Raw genomic sequence first — 14,247 nt, 5'->3', positions numbered from 1 at the left:
CAAGAATTAAACACGAACGAAAATGGAGCAGAATTCTCAGGAGAAAAGAGGCGTCTTTGAGTGCTCTTTATGCAGTTTCACCTGTCCATATGACTATTATGGGAGGAAACCAGGATTTCTCAAATCAATTGTGTAAGAGTCTATCAGTCAGATATGCAGAAAATTATGCTTGCTCCACCACTGCACCCGGAATAGGCCTACATTTATTACTGCCCTACCTTACTACATTAGTGAGACCATCAGTCATCGAAAGGGGAAACCCCGATCCGCGACTGGCTGCATCTCGCGGCGGCGCGCGGCGCGATCCGGGAGGCCGGTGCGGTGGTGGAAGATCTGTTCCACCCACCTCCCTGCTTTAATGGTCAATAATGTTTTGCCTTTCACGGTACTTAATTATGCCAGTGGTGATCTAGAGCAGAACGTCATGGACATCTAGAACTTAAGGATTTTTTTTTCTTGTCTGGACAGTGAATATTAGAGACTTCTTTGCTTACTTCTTGTAAAACATGGTCATTGACATTTATACTATACATAGCTTGGTAGGCCCTAACTAAGTCATATTAATTAAAACAACAAAAAACTCAGGGCAGCAAAGACTAGTCTAGAGTAGAACACGAACAGACATTGACAGAAGCTTATGAACATTCAGGGAAATATTATGCAAACCTGGTTAGGACCTCTGAAATTCCCTTATTATACTGAGTAGTTATCTTGTAAGTTGTAATATAAGGGATAAAAACAAAAGAGTATGGAAGGAATAGAACCTGCAAAATTAGTTCCTCATATCAATATCTTGTTATATCCAACTTTGTAGTAAGGAAATTCGGAACTGTATCTTGTTGATACTACTACTCCACATCCTATCCTTGCCAATGTTTCTCCATACCCAGACTACTGGAAGAGGCCTATGTCATGAGGGATCCATTCACACCAGAGAATCGTCATTTGACTGTAGGAGGATGCTGCTCAGTGTGCAACAGGACAGTCTGTGTAGGCAAGGTCAGTTGAGCTCATTTAGACATCTTTATAACGTAAGGTATATTCCTCACTGAAATATTGCCATAGATACATCAGATCTGTTGATCGACATTGCATCACCTACTAACTTGTGAATTGAAATGAAGAATTAGGAGTGTGAGGAAGTGATTTGTGTAAAAATGTAACCCACCAATATCAGTGAATGTTTTTTTTTTGTGACGATCAGACGTGTCTGGGCAGTGAATACATGTATTAGATTGATGCAATTTAGAGACTTCTTTGCTTACTTTTTGTGAACATGGTCATAAGCTTGGTAAGTCACTCTTGCTATGTTATGTAACTCTTTTGACCTTAAAGGTTTGGGTCTTAATACAGTTCCCCCTTTCTCACAAGGTATTATTTTCTTCATGAGATGTAGTCACATTTTAATTTTAGCTGCATTCATCTATTAGTGTCTACTGTTTTGATCATTATTCCATGTCATTTCTGAAATAACTTTTCAATAATAATGATAATAATAATAATAATAATAATAATAATAATAATAATGATAAAGTCTTATTTACTACCCAGGGTAGCCTCTTCAATGTTGCCACTGCTCTACCAGAGGGCCCTGCTGTTATTATTACCCTAGCATTGCCAGGTACCCATTTATACACCTGGGTCGAGAGGGACACAGTTGTTAAAAACATCTTGTCCAAGGACGTAAGCACTGGGCGGGATTCAAACTTGGATCCTCCGATCGGGAGTCAGGAGTCTTATCCATTATGCCACAGCACCCCAAAAATAACTTTTTCATTTGTCTCAAACAATTTTCAGGACTGCAGTGTATTCTACACCAGGCGATTTTGTGTGGACTGTGTGATGAAAAACCTTGAAGAATTTCCCAAGGAAATATGTCAGGTAGGTAGAGTCATCAGTAGATATTCTTTGACACACAGCGATGCTATTTGTCACTAAAGGATTGTAACATTACATGTAATAATCTTTGAGTATGATGGATAGTATCTGCTCGGTAAGCATTTGTTGAATTCAGAAAGTTTTAAACACTGTGTATTAATCCATTGAGGACGAGTCCTGAGTATACTTGGACATGGGTCTATGGGAAATGTGTGTTGTAGCAAAATCAGCCTGTCCTCAAAAGATTAACACTTGGAAACAGATTTTTGTAGTCATACACATTTATGTCATGTAGTGTCACTATTAACTTGGGAATGACTTATTTATTACTACCTGCCCCAAATTCTACTCGGCTGAAAATCACTTTTTGGCATGCAAACAGTAGATAGAAAGAGATGATTGTACAAGAACATTGATTATTACTTAATCACTCTGTGTCATGAAACTCAAGAAGTATTAATTAAAATGGAATGCCATTGGTAGAGTCATGGATCGTAGGTGTCATAGTTTTGACAGCTTAACCAAAATAACAGGCAGGTGATTGTTGTTCTCTTTGTGATTTCATGACAGCATCTATTGGCATCTTTGACTCATTGAAAGTAAAATCACATATTATTTTCAGTGAATGTTATTGTCGTCCATTCATGCTTTCTGACTAGGAATTCAGCAAGAAAGACAAAGGATGACTGATTCCACGTGTGATGTCATCCTGCTTGGTAAGGGTCATCTCACATTTTCATGTATGCACCTGGTACTTAATGTACAAATGAAAACTGTTCTTTCGTATGTCTGTAAGTCTATATAAATGATATGTAGTGTGGCACTTATTTTGAGAATAACATGAGTTATGTCCTCTATTATAAAAGGACTTCTGCGCAAGTGTTATGAAATTGTAAAATATATAAAAATTATACTAGTACTCCTAGTGGATTCATCCTTTAATGTACATCCAAGCATTATGCTTGCTACCTACAAACCTACCACTCTGTCTACACCTATTTGATTAAGGTCTGCTCCATTTTTTTTTTTTTTTTTTGCTACAAGTGATCAGTGTATTATGCTTGTTTATGCACAAGTGAGTGCACAGAAACATACCAACACAATAAATTTGCTTTTTTCCCAGATGCTTGTATACAGTAGATGCAATAAAATGATATGAGCTCCATGCTATTGTCTTTAGATGTTTTTCAAGCAAGGAGTTTGCATTCATAATTCATCGCTATTTGACTTCGGTATTTAAGATTACCATGAGCAAAAAGTTCAGTTCAGTTCAGTTCTACTTTCATTGTCCACTTAGGAAATTTGCCTTGTTTGCAAACATACACATTACAGTGTGCATAGGATAGCAATAAATATAGATACATATGTACATGGACACGATACGTAGACACACAAAAAATATGCAACACAACATCAACATCAATATCCTAAAACACACAAAAAAACTTCAGACATCCATACTTGGAATAGAGCACAGATACAGGGCAATGAATCAGTGATGTTATTGTAAGCTTGATGACATGGAATTCTGAGATATAGCCACCAGTCTCCCATTGTCTTACATTGTTACTGTCCTACAGACTCTGTGAGGGAGGTTCTTCAACAGGCATTGCTCCCAGAGATCGCTGAGATTCTAAGAAAGACGGACCAATAACTACAAGTTGTTCTGACTCTGAGATGCCAGGCCTGTGGACACGACATGAACATGAAGTAGAAGTTGTTCATTCTGTCTGTATCAAGGCCAGCAGGATGGACTTGGAACTTTTGGTATGGAAGAAATATCGTCATGCTTCTAAGCCATCAGGGTCTCCTAGATAGATGGCATACAATATGGCAGACTAACCAAATCAAACCTTTCATAGCCTGATGGATTACATATCCCTTTTAATCTGATCGCCAAAAAGGAGACCAAAAAATAAAGTGACTTCTAAAACTCAAAGCAGCAGCAGCCCCATATGTTATTCTTCATGGAGATGCTCAACAGGTTTAATGCTACGTCGAAATGAATGTGGTAGTCAACCTTAGAGTTTGTGAGGGTTATTGATACTGAGCCCAAGTTTTTTATCATCACAATGTAATGATACAGTGAATTATGGCTTGTAAACCAATAATATCCTGTTCTGTTACAATTAGCTATGCGAGAGATGGACATACAATTGTGTTTAGATTCTTAGTAAAGCAGTCTGGAGGAGTAGTTTGGTTTTTAAGTCCAGTTAGTTTCAGGAATCAACAAATGAGATTCAAGAAAGACCCATAAAACCCACCCTGCCCTTGATAAATACATGTCATAGTGTCTTACTGTTGATATCATTGTTGAAATTGGACTGATGTATTTCCCCCTTGCAAGCTGTGTACATGTATTGACTTGTATGCATATCTGAAATATTATCCAGATTGCGGTCTTGTCCAGTAATTACAAGATGCATAATTGTTGATCTTTCACAAGAGAAAGCTATACCTGGACACTATATTATTTTACAATTTTTGTGTTCGTGTGGAGTTTAAGTACTTGAGAGAATACAATTCTTGCTTCAAGACATCTGATTTCATGTTAAGTAATTAGACATTAATATGTACACTCTGTGTACAGTTCAGGCTTTTTCCAAAGCTGTAAGAAGCAGAGTATTTGTTAAACATGAACATGGAAATGATTAATGCTGCTAATGATTTTCAATTTTGATATTTCTGCTTGTTCAGATGTAAATTGTGATAGCTGCTTCACTTTTGGCTCAGTTGTAATGAGTATTCACTGTAGCTTCTCATAAGTAAACAAGCTACAGGGAGGTTGATCCAAAAGCACTCCTTTAATAAACGACTTAACAGTCACAACAATAAGTGCCGTTCCATCCGTTTTATCGTCCTTGAACTTAAATAATCATAAGCGTTGTATACAAATTTCACTGAAGAGCTCAATGAAACTGCAAATTCATTGCATTGATCAGAACATTAATGTGCATAAATGACACATAACTTGGGAACATAAATGTGGAATGTCGTGCAGATGTAAACATGGAATATAACGTGCTAGTTGGATGTCATGGGGCGTAGTATGTGTGGCGTCGTTAAACTAAATAAGTGACATTTACACCACAGAATCACTCGATGGACATAGTGTAATCTTTCATAGTTGCTCCTCACTCTTTCACCAACAACAAAACTCTGAACTCGTTCCTTCTTGGGAGCTTATTTCTGTTGAAGTTTCAGCCATAGGTCTGGTCTGACATGACTCAAGCGTGTTCTCAGTTCTCTCCCCATGAACATCTTTGCAGGAGTTTCCAGAGTCACCACATAAGGAGTTGTCCGATAGCTCAGTAGGAACTTGGCCAACTTGTGATGTATATCACCCACTTCTGACTTGGCCTTCTTCATGGCCTTTTTGAAGGTCTGAACAGAGCATTCCACCTCACCATTTGAAGCTGGGTGTTTAACTGCTGACTTGATGTGCCTGATGCCATTCTTTTTCAGGAATTCAGCAAACTCCACTGCCACAAATTGCGGTCCGTTGTCCGATACCACTTCATGGGGTAGACCATACTTGGAGAAAAGACTGCGCAACACCCGTATGGTGTTTGATGCTGTGGTTGACTTCATTGGGATGACCTGGCCATTTACTGTGGCCGTCGACAACCAGCAGGAACATCTGATCAAGAAACAGTGCGGCAAAGAATGATTTGCTGACAATTGAGACTCCACAACCAGTATCTACTTCCATCTGAAGTGATGTATTTTCTATCTCTACATCAGCCATGATAGGTTTCACCCCTTTTCCTACTCTATGTACACCAATATAGTACATTTGTTCATCTGTCTCAGACCCCGAGTCTGACTCCGAACTATATGTACAACTTGAATGAGAGTCACCCTCAACATGACTCACACCTACCCTAGACTTTCTTCTACTCTTGTGTCTTTGTTCATGACCTCTACTTCTTTTTTGGTTACTTCTACCTTTAGATGAATTTTTTCCGTTCTGTGTTTGCTACTACCAGAACTACTATGGCTACTTTGCCTCTCGTTATTTCTACACACCTGTTTCAAATGTCCCATACGGTGACATAAGTCAGAACTATAGTCTATATAGCGACATTGTCTTTTGGAATGGCCTTTTTGCCACAGCAGAAGCATTCAATTGTCCCAGAGGCATAGTGAATGTTTGTGCTTGTACTGTTTCTCTGGGTGCTTGTTTTCAGTGCTTCTGCATTTTAGCTGGCAGCTTCCATGCTCGGGGCTAACTTGATCGCTTTGTCAATCGTCAGGCTGTCCTCTGACAGAAGACACTTCTGGATATTCTTGTCCAGGAGTCCGCAAACTAGGTGATCCCACAGGGCCTCAATCCTGAATGTGTCAAAATCTTATGACTCTGCCATTTTCTTCAGTTCAGCAAAATATGTTGAAATAGTCTCATCTGATCGCTGATTTTGTTGATAGAACTTGAACCTTACCACTATCACTGGGGGCTTCGGGTTGTAGTGCTGTTTTAATACCTCATCAATTTCGGAAAGTTTCAGATCCAACACCTTTTTTTGAGCTACAAGGCTTTTCAACAATCCATACTCCTTTGCTCCCATCACTGATAAAATCACTGCAACTTTCTTTCTGTCATCAGTTATGTCATTTGCAATGAAATATTGATCAGTTCGTCTCTGTATGACTCATATTGTTCCACTTTCGGATCATAAGTGTCCGCTTTACCTGTAGTTGACGCCATTTTCACTTTTCTACAGCCCGTTTACAGTCACTGATACTTACATGAAGATCACTGTGTGGGACCATCTTTATAACACTGTCACTGTCCACGTATTTGACTGCCGATTTTAACCGTTATCTGCAGTCTGGGAGCACTTTCCCAAATATTCACTTCACTACTCACATTTTCACACGGATATCCCTTTTCTCATCGCCACTTGTGTCCTTAAACTAAATAAGTGACATTCACACCACAGAATCACTCGGTGGACGTAGTGTAATCTTTCATAGTTGCTCCTCAGGAACGAGTTAGGAGTTTTGTTGTTGGTGAGAGAGTGAGGAGCAAGTATGAAAGATTACACTATGTCCACCGAGTGATTCTGTGGTGTAAATGTCACTTATTTAGTTTAAGGACACTACAGTATGGAGTGGAGTGGTTCGCAATTGTTTGGCCTCTGGGTTTCCACAAATTCTTGGTATGAAGGTTCCAAACTTAAAAGATGATGTTAGCCTTTGGACTTTCCTTTGTCTTAGTGATTTGGCTGTGGTGAGGAGTTGGCATCTCTCACCAGCCTTAAGCTAATTTGCATGCTTGCCCAAGGTGCTGTCCAATGAGCATACTGTTAACGATCACCCCGACACTGTACAGGCATGCTAACCTGGAAACATTGTACTGCACATTACTTGAATATGAGACCATTCTAAAGCAAATAATTTTCACACAACAATTGATATATAATGTAGATGTACTCTTAAATGAATCCCACAAGGATTGGAACAATCATCCCCCAGCATTCCCACTTGGCACTGATTCCCACTGATCAGTTAGTAGCCATCCCGTATAATTGCAGACCTATTTGATTCATGACGCAACATACCGGCCCCAATGAGCTAACCATCAATTTAGATCATTCCTAGATTTACCTAGCAGCATGTCTGATTGTATTCATACCTTAATTTATACCTCGTCCCTAGCATGAATGAAATTCAGTTAGCACTGTGACATACAGAAATACATTGTATAACAATCTCAAGTACTACAATTCATACCACAAGGACTCTGTATCAATCATACACTTCAGTACACTCGGTCAATTCTGTAAGCTATCAATTCTTGGATCCTTCTTCTAGCAGGCACAGTTTTACTACAGGCCTCCTAAAGTGTTTGTGGCCAACTCTTACCTCCACCTGCCTCACTCTACCATCCCTTCCACAACCCACCCCAATTGCAACTGTCCATGTGAATTAGCGAGATTTCTCTGGGGTCAAGTCCACCGTTGCCACTCTTGAAAGAGGGAGAGGTATTCCTTGCGCCATCTTCTCCAGAAGACAGAGGCAATGTATTTGTCAGGCACCAGCATCTCCTGCCATAGTTGTCCTCTTTCATGAAAATCCCTGGCGGCATATTTTGGCGTTTCTTCATCAGTAGCAGATGGTTTTGGGTGAGTGGTTCGTCATCAGTGTCATCCATGGTTAGTTTGTTTAGTGGACGTGAATTGAGAATCCACTCAATCTCTATTAGAGTGGTACTGAGTACTTCTTCGCACACCACTTGGTCACCTAGGAGACTTCGTAGGATTCGTTTGATGGAACGGATCATTCTCTCTCATACACCACCCATGTGGCTTGCTGTTAGTGATTTGAACGTCCATTCAATTCCCTTGTGACGCAGGAAGTTTTTGACCTTTTCATTGTTTAGGGACTGCAGGTTCTGTTTTAGCTCCTTCCCTCGTTCGAAGTTGGTTCCGTTGTCACTGTAAATCCGTTCAGGAGTCCCTCTCCTGCTCATAAATCGATGAAGGGGGCCAAATCTGTGTCAAGGGACTTTGACAGCTTGATATGTACCGCTCACATCGTCAGGCATATGAAGATGCAGCTGTAACGCTTCACATGGCTGTGCCCTTGTTTGATGGAGAGTGGTCCAAAGTAGTCTATTCCAACATATGTGAATGGTGCTTTGTCAGGGGTGATTCTTTCATAAGGCAACTCTGCCATCAGTTTGGTCACCGGTGTGGCGTTCCATCTCTTGCAGGCTAGACATTTTCCAATTACGTGGCGGACTGCTGCTCCGCCCTATCCAACCCAGTAATGCTCTCGAAGCGATGACGTCATTCCTGTGCCAGAGTGACCTACCAGACCGTGATGGTGTTCGATTATCAGTCTCGTGATATGATGACTGCGTGGTAGGATAATGGGATGACTGGAGTTAAAGTCCATGGGGGCTTTGCTGATGCGACCACCAACGCGAAGAACTCTATCCATTACTTGTGAATTTAGCTTCTCCAGTGTCTTGTTCGAGGACTTGCCTGTGAGCTCAGAGGGAAACTCCTTGCATTGCACCACCTGGATAATCGCTTTCTCTGCAACTCATATGTTGCTCAGCTTCATGCTTCCTTTTGCTGTTTCTGGTTCTCCTTTTGCCTTCTTTCGTAGGAACTCCTTGAACTGCAAAATCCAAGCTACACCTCTATTGAGCTTGTCCCACAAAGACTATCTCGTCAACAGCTCGTATACGCTGTGAGTTGACATCACTGCCTTCACGTTGGCCTTCTTCACCTCCACGTCGTCTTGTGGGATGTCCTGCAGAACTTCAGGACTGGGTGGCCAGTTTTCTTCCTCTTGCCACAGGAAGTTCGGACCCTTCAGCCAACATGGATTCTTCACCATCTCCATTGCTGTATTGCCATGGGATTCATCATCAGCCGGGTTGGATGCTGTGTTCACTTGACACCATTGTGATGGTGTAGATGCATTGTGGATTATAGTGACACGATTTGCCATGAAGGTCTTAAGTTGTCTGCTCTCATTCCGGATGTACTGGAAAACCAATGTCGAGTCAGTGCAGTATGTTGTGTTTGTGACCTCAATTTCCAGTTCATCTTTGATGAATCGATCCACCGTCACTGCCAGGACAGCTGCCATAAGCTCTAGCGTCTGGATGGAACAGACTTTGCAGGTGCCAGTCTGAATTATCCCATGAGGAAGGAACAGCGCACCTTCCCTGTAACATCTGTCAGGCGCAGGTAAGCTACCGATGCGTAGCCTACTTCTGATGCATTGCAGAAGTGATGTAGCGGAGTTAATATGATTTTCTGGACACCCTCTGGCTTGACACTTCTTGGTATCTTGAGGCCAGTTAGTTTGGGGAAATCCTGCATCCAGTTTCTCCATTCCCTTTGTTCCTCTTCAGAGATTGGCTCATCCTATGATAGGCCTCGTCTACATAGTTGTTGAATCAGCACTTTAGCTGTGAGGACAAAGGGTGCTACAAATCCTAGTGAGTTGTAGAGGGAGCTCGTAATGGAAGGGATGCCACGTCTTGTTGCAGGCCTCTCCTTCACACTGACCTTGAATCCGAAAGCATCCATTTTTAGCTCACCTGAGCCAAAGGCTCAAGTGAGCTATTGCGATCGCCCTTCGTCCGGCGTCCGTCGTGCGTCGTGCGTCGTCCGTCGTCCGTCGTCCGTCGTCCGTCGTCCGTCGTCCGTCGTGCGTCGTGCGTCGTGCGTAAACTTTTTACATTTTCATCTTCTTCTTGAAAACCCCAAGACCGATTTTCATCAAACTTGGCAGGTAGCATCCCTAGGGGGTTAGGAACTCAATTTGTTAAAATGGGCACCATGCCCCACCCAGGGGGCCCCCAGGGGGCCCAAACCCCCCAAAATTAAGGAATCTGTAAAAATCTTCTTCTCTAGAACCAGAAGTGATAGAGCTAAGTTAATAATATGAGTTAGTACATTGATGACTGTAGTTTCAAGTTTGTTCATGGCAGAATCAGGGGTGCCCCCCTTGGGACCCAGGGGAGGGGGGTGGGGAAGGGTTCTAATGGGGCCTAAATTGTACATTTTCATCTTCTTCTTGAGAACTCCATGACCCATTTACACCAAACTTGGCAGGTAGCATCCCTAGGGGGTTAGGAACTCCATTTGTTAAAATGGGCACCATGACCCACCCAGGGGGCCCCCAGGGGGCCCAAACCCCCCAAAATTAAGGAATCCGCAAAAATCTTCTTCTCTAGAACCAGAAGTGATAGAGCTAGGTTAATACTATGAGTTAGCACATTGATGACTGTAGTTTCAAGTTTGTTCATAGCAGAATCAGGGGTGCCCCCCTTTGGACCCAGGGGGGGGGGGGTGGGGGTGAGGAGGGGTCCTAATGGGGCCTAAATTGTACATTTTTATCTTCTTCTTGAGAACCCCATGACCCATTTTCACCAAACTTGGCAGGTAGCATCCCTAGGGGGTTAGGATCTCAATTTGTTAAAATGGGCACCATGCCCCGCCCAGGGGGCCCCCAGGGGGCCCAAACCCCCCAAATGAAGGAATCTTTAAAAATCTTCTCTAGAATCAGAAGTTATAGAGCTGAGATAATACTATGAGTGAGTACAGTAATGACTGTAGTTTCAAGTTTGTTCATAGGAGATCCAGGGGTGCCCCTCTTGGGGGTGGGGGGGGGTGGTTGGAAGGGTCCAAATGGAGGCCTTGAATTGTACATTTTCATCTTCTTCCTGAAAACCTCATGATGGATTTTTGTCAAACTTGGCAGGTAGCATCCCTAGGTGGTCAGGATCTCAATTTATCAAACTGGGCACCATGCCCCACCCAGAGGGCCCCAGGGGGCCCCAATTCCCCCAAATTAAGGAATCTTGAAAAAATTGGGCCCTTATTGTACATTTTCATCTTCCACTTGAGAATGCCTCGTAAAATTTTGGTAGAGCTGTGAATAATTTAGATTAGTGACTGCGTGAAAGGTGAACTTGCGATACTCAGGTGAGCGCTAGACCCGCGGGTCTCTTGTTAATATTCCACTGGATGCCCAGCATACCCTCTTCAGGCATTTCATAGAGTTCAAGACTCATCACCGATGCTGCCCTGTCGGATTCAGGTATCTCAGCCAGAACATCACCGTCATTGCTCAGCCACTTGGTGAGCTGGAAACCATCCTCTTGTAGCAGCTGCTTCAGGTCTTCCACCAGTTTCATGGCTGCCCCTCAGTCCTTCACTGACTTCAAACAGTCGTGGATGTAGAAGTTCTTCCATACTGCATCAACTACGGCCTGGTCATACTCACTGTGGTGGTCTTCAGCTGTCTTTAGAAGTGCAAATCCAGCACAGCTTGGAGAGGACATTGCACCAAACAGGTGCACTTTCATCCTGTACTCCTGTGGTGCCGATACAAGATCCCCATTTTTCCACCAGAGGAACCGTAACACATCGCAGTCTCGTTTGGGGACCTTCACTTGGTGAAACATGGCCTCCTCGTCGCTCACCACTGCAATAAGTTCTTGTCCAATTCACAGCAGTACTCCCACCGGGTTGTTTGTGAGGTCCAGTCCTTGCAAGAGTTCATCATTGAGAGAAGTACCCTGTCATTTCACCGCACAGTCATAGACGACCCTGACATTTCAGGCTTCCGCGGATGAACCACTGCATGATGTGGGAGGTACCATATACTCGATGTAGGTTCCTAGGCATTCTTCCCTGACTGCTGGTCTTCTTGTATCTGCGTTGGCAACTTTTCTGCATACCCCTTCGTAACATAGTCTTTGACGGTTGCTGTGTACTTTGAGTGAAGCATGTCCCTTTCAAGTTTTGACTTCAGATATCGGAGTATTGCTTCTGCCAGATGTAGGTTGTTCGGCAAACTTGGGGGATAGTGGCGCCATGGCAGACTAACCTCATAATGACCGTCAACAATGGTAGCACTTTCCTTCATTATCTACAGTGCACGTCGGTCTTCAACAGAGTCAGCTATCTTCTCTTCCACCAAGTACCCTCCATAATCCGTCTCCCAGAACTGCTTGAGTTGATTCTGGAGAGAATCTTCTAGAAAGGTGAAGTTAATGATTGCTGAAGATCTTTCCCCTGTTGATGTTTGTACCAGCCTAGAGGACACTGTATGGCATAGGGCTCCTTCCTCTTTCCCCTTCTTTGCTCCATCACCCAGAATGCCTCAGGGGTGTCCCCACCGATTAGGAGCTTGATCTCTCTTTGGTCGATGAAAGGGAAGGTTATTCCCTTCAGATGATCCCATCTCTCAATGCTTTCTTTGTTAGGGATAAGGCTGTCCGAGATGGGCAATGTATCCACCGTCCAGACACGTGGTAGATCAATTTCCTCTTTGCCATCGAGACTTTGGATGGTGAAACCCATTTAAGGCCATCCTTCTGGGTGTGAGCCCTGTTGACCATTATTAACTCAAACGTTCTCCTTTTGCCCTTGAGTCCAAGCTCGTCAACTAGGCTAGCATCGCATGAGGACAAGTTGCTTCCTTCATCAAGCAGCCCCCATGTCTCCACCATCTTGGCACCGGCATGGATTCTGACCGGTACAACCTGTAAGCACACCTTCTGCTGTGTGGACTTGCTGCTGTTTGAGTAGTTGTTACCCTTGGATTCTCTATCTTGCTTTGGTTGTTCACGGCCCCAATTATCAAACGCTCTACTGATGATTTGGCACCATGATTCGTCATTGTGCTCGATTTCTGCCCTTGTGGCCCTTCGGGACTGCTCTTTGAGTTGTGGAAATGAAGGAGGGTGTGATGCTTCCACTTACAGCCCTCGACATTGCAGTTGCTGACCTGCTTGCACTCCTTGGCTAGGTGGCCTGGCTTGAAGCAGTTGTCACACAGCCTTGCCTGTCGTATCACCCTCAACCTGTCATTACAGGAGATTTGCCTGAAGCGCTGGCATGATGTCAAGCTGTGTGACTGAGAGCAGCATATGCACCTCCACTGCGATGCCTGTTTCGGTGATTGCCCTTGCGTGCTTAGTGTTGTTCGTTTGACACTACTCGTGAGCTTCTTGCCATCCTTGGGGGTAGTCATCTTGCCCTTGCCTATGTTCTGACAGAACATGTTAGAGGAGAACATGTTAGAGGAGAGCTGGGCACACTCTTCAATGTAATCAGCCATCATCGAAAAGGTCAGTGACACCCTCTGTTTCATCATGGTGTGTGCTCATTTTGCCCACTCCGCCTGCATATGCATAGGAAGAAGCTGTTGGATCCACAGCAGGTTATCCGAGCTGTCCATATCAGCAGAAATCCCGTACATGACAAGACCATCTCACATTGCCGCATGGCCCTGGTGAGGTCCCACAGTTCAGCTCCATTGTTGGATCTTATTTGCTGACAACTCAACTCCTTCTTCACGTGGGCAGTGGTCACCAGGAAGGGTTACCCGAACTGGTCGTAAAGGATTTCCCTGGCCTCTCTGTACCCCTTTGGACCTAGAAATGTGCAGTTCTCAATGCTATCTCTGGCCTTTCCTGCACAGAACTGTATTAAGTACATCAATTTTACTTTATCATCAACTGGTATACATTCGATTGTAGTCTCAAACTTGTTAATGAAACTACAATATTCTAATGGATTACCATCAAATTGGGTCAGTTCAGGCTTGGGCATGTTAATGGCCAGATCAACAGCTGTGAAAATATCAGGCAATGTAGAGTTATTCACGCTAGGGTCTACAAGGGTGGGGCTGACATCAATATTTTCATGGGCATTTGCTTGATCATTTGCATTCCAAACGGGGGCATTAGGATTTAATTTCTTCTTTACTATACACTACGTAATCTGGAGGCACTCACCTCACCAGCGCAATAACCCTCAATTTCTTCTTGAAGTAACTGAGCCTCCACTTGCGCCTGTTGCATTTCATTTGCCACCTCTACAGCAGCAA

General features: G+C 43.2%; 1 protein-coding gene across 1 annotated transcript; it reads left to right on the top strand.

Annotated features, from left to right (window-relative positions):
- Positions 1-2,564, top strand: LOC139717189 (cysteine-rich DPF motif domain-containing protein 1-like). Its single transcript, XM_071628689.1, has 4 exons — positions 1-132; positions 891-999; positions 1,798-1,881; positions 2,538-2,564. The coding sequence occupies exons 1-4, from the start codon at positions 23-25 to the stop codon at positions 2,562-2,564; spliced, it is 330 nt and encodes a 109-aa protein (XP_071484790.1). The 5' UTR covers positions 1-22.
- Positions 2,565-14,247: the final 11,683 nt, after the last annotated feature.

The sequence above is a fragment of the Diadema antillarum genome, unplaced genomic scaffold (genome assembly GCF_040938485.1).
Source record: "Diadema antillarum isolate AM-2024a unplaced genomic scaffold, OU_Dant_1.0 scf00000072, whole genome shotgun sequence".
Classification (NCBI taxonomy): Eukaryota; Metazoa; Echinodermata; class Echinoidea; order Diadematoida; family Diadematidae; genus Diadema; species Diadema antillarum.
This window is presented reverse-complemented; position numbering and strand designations above follow the sequence as displayed.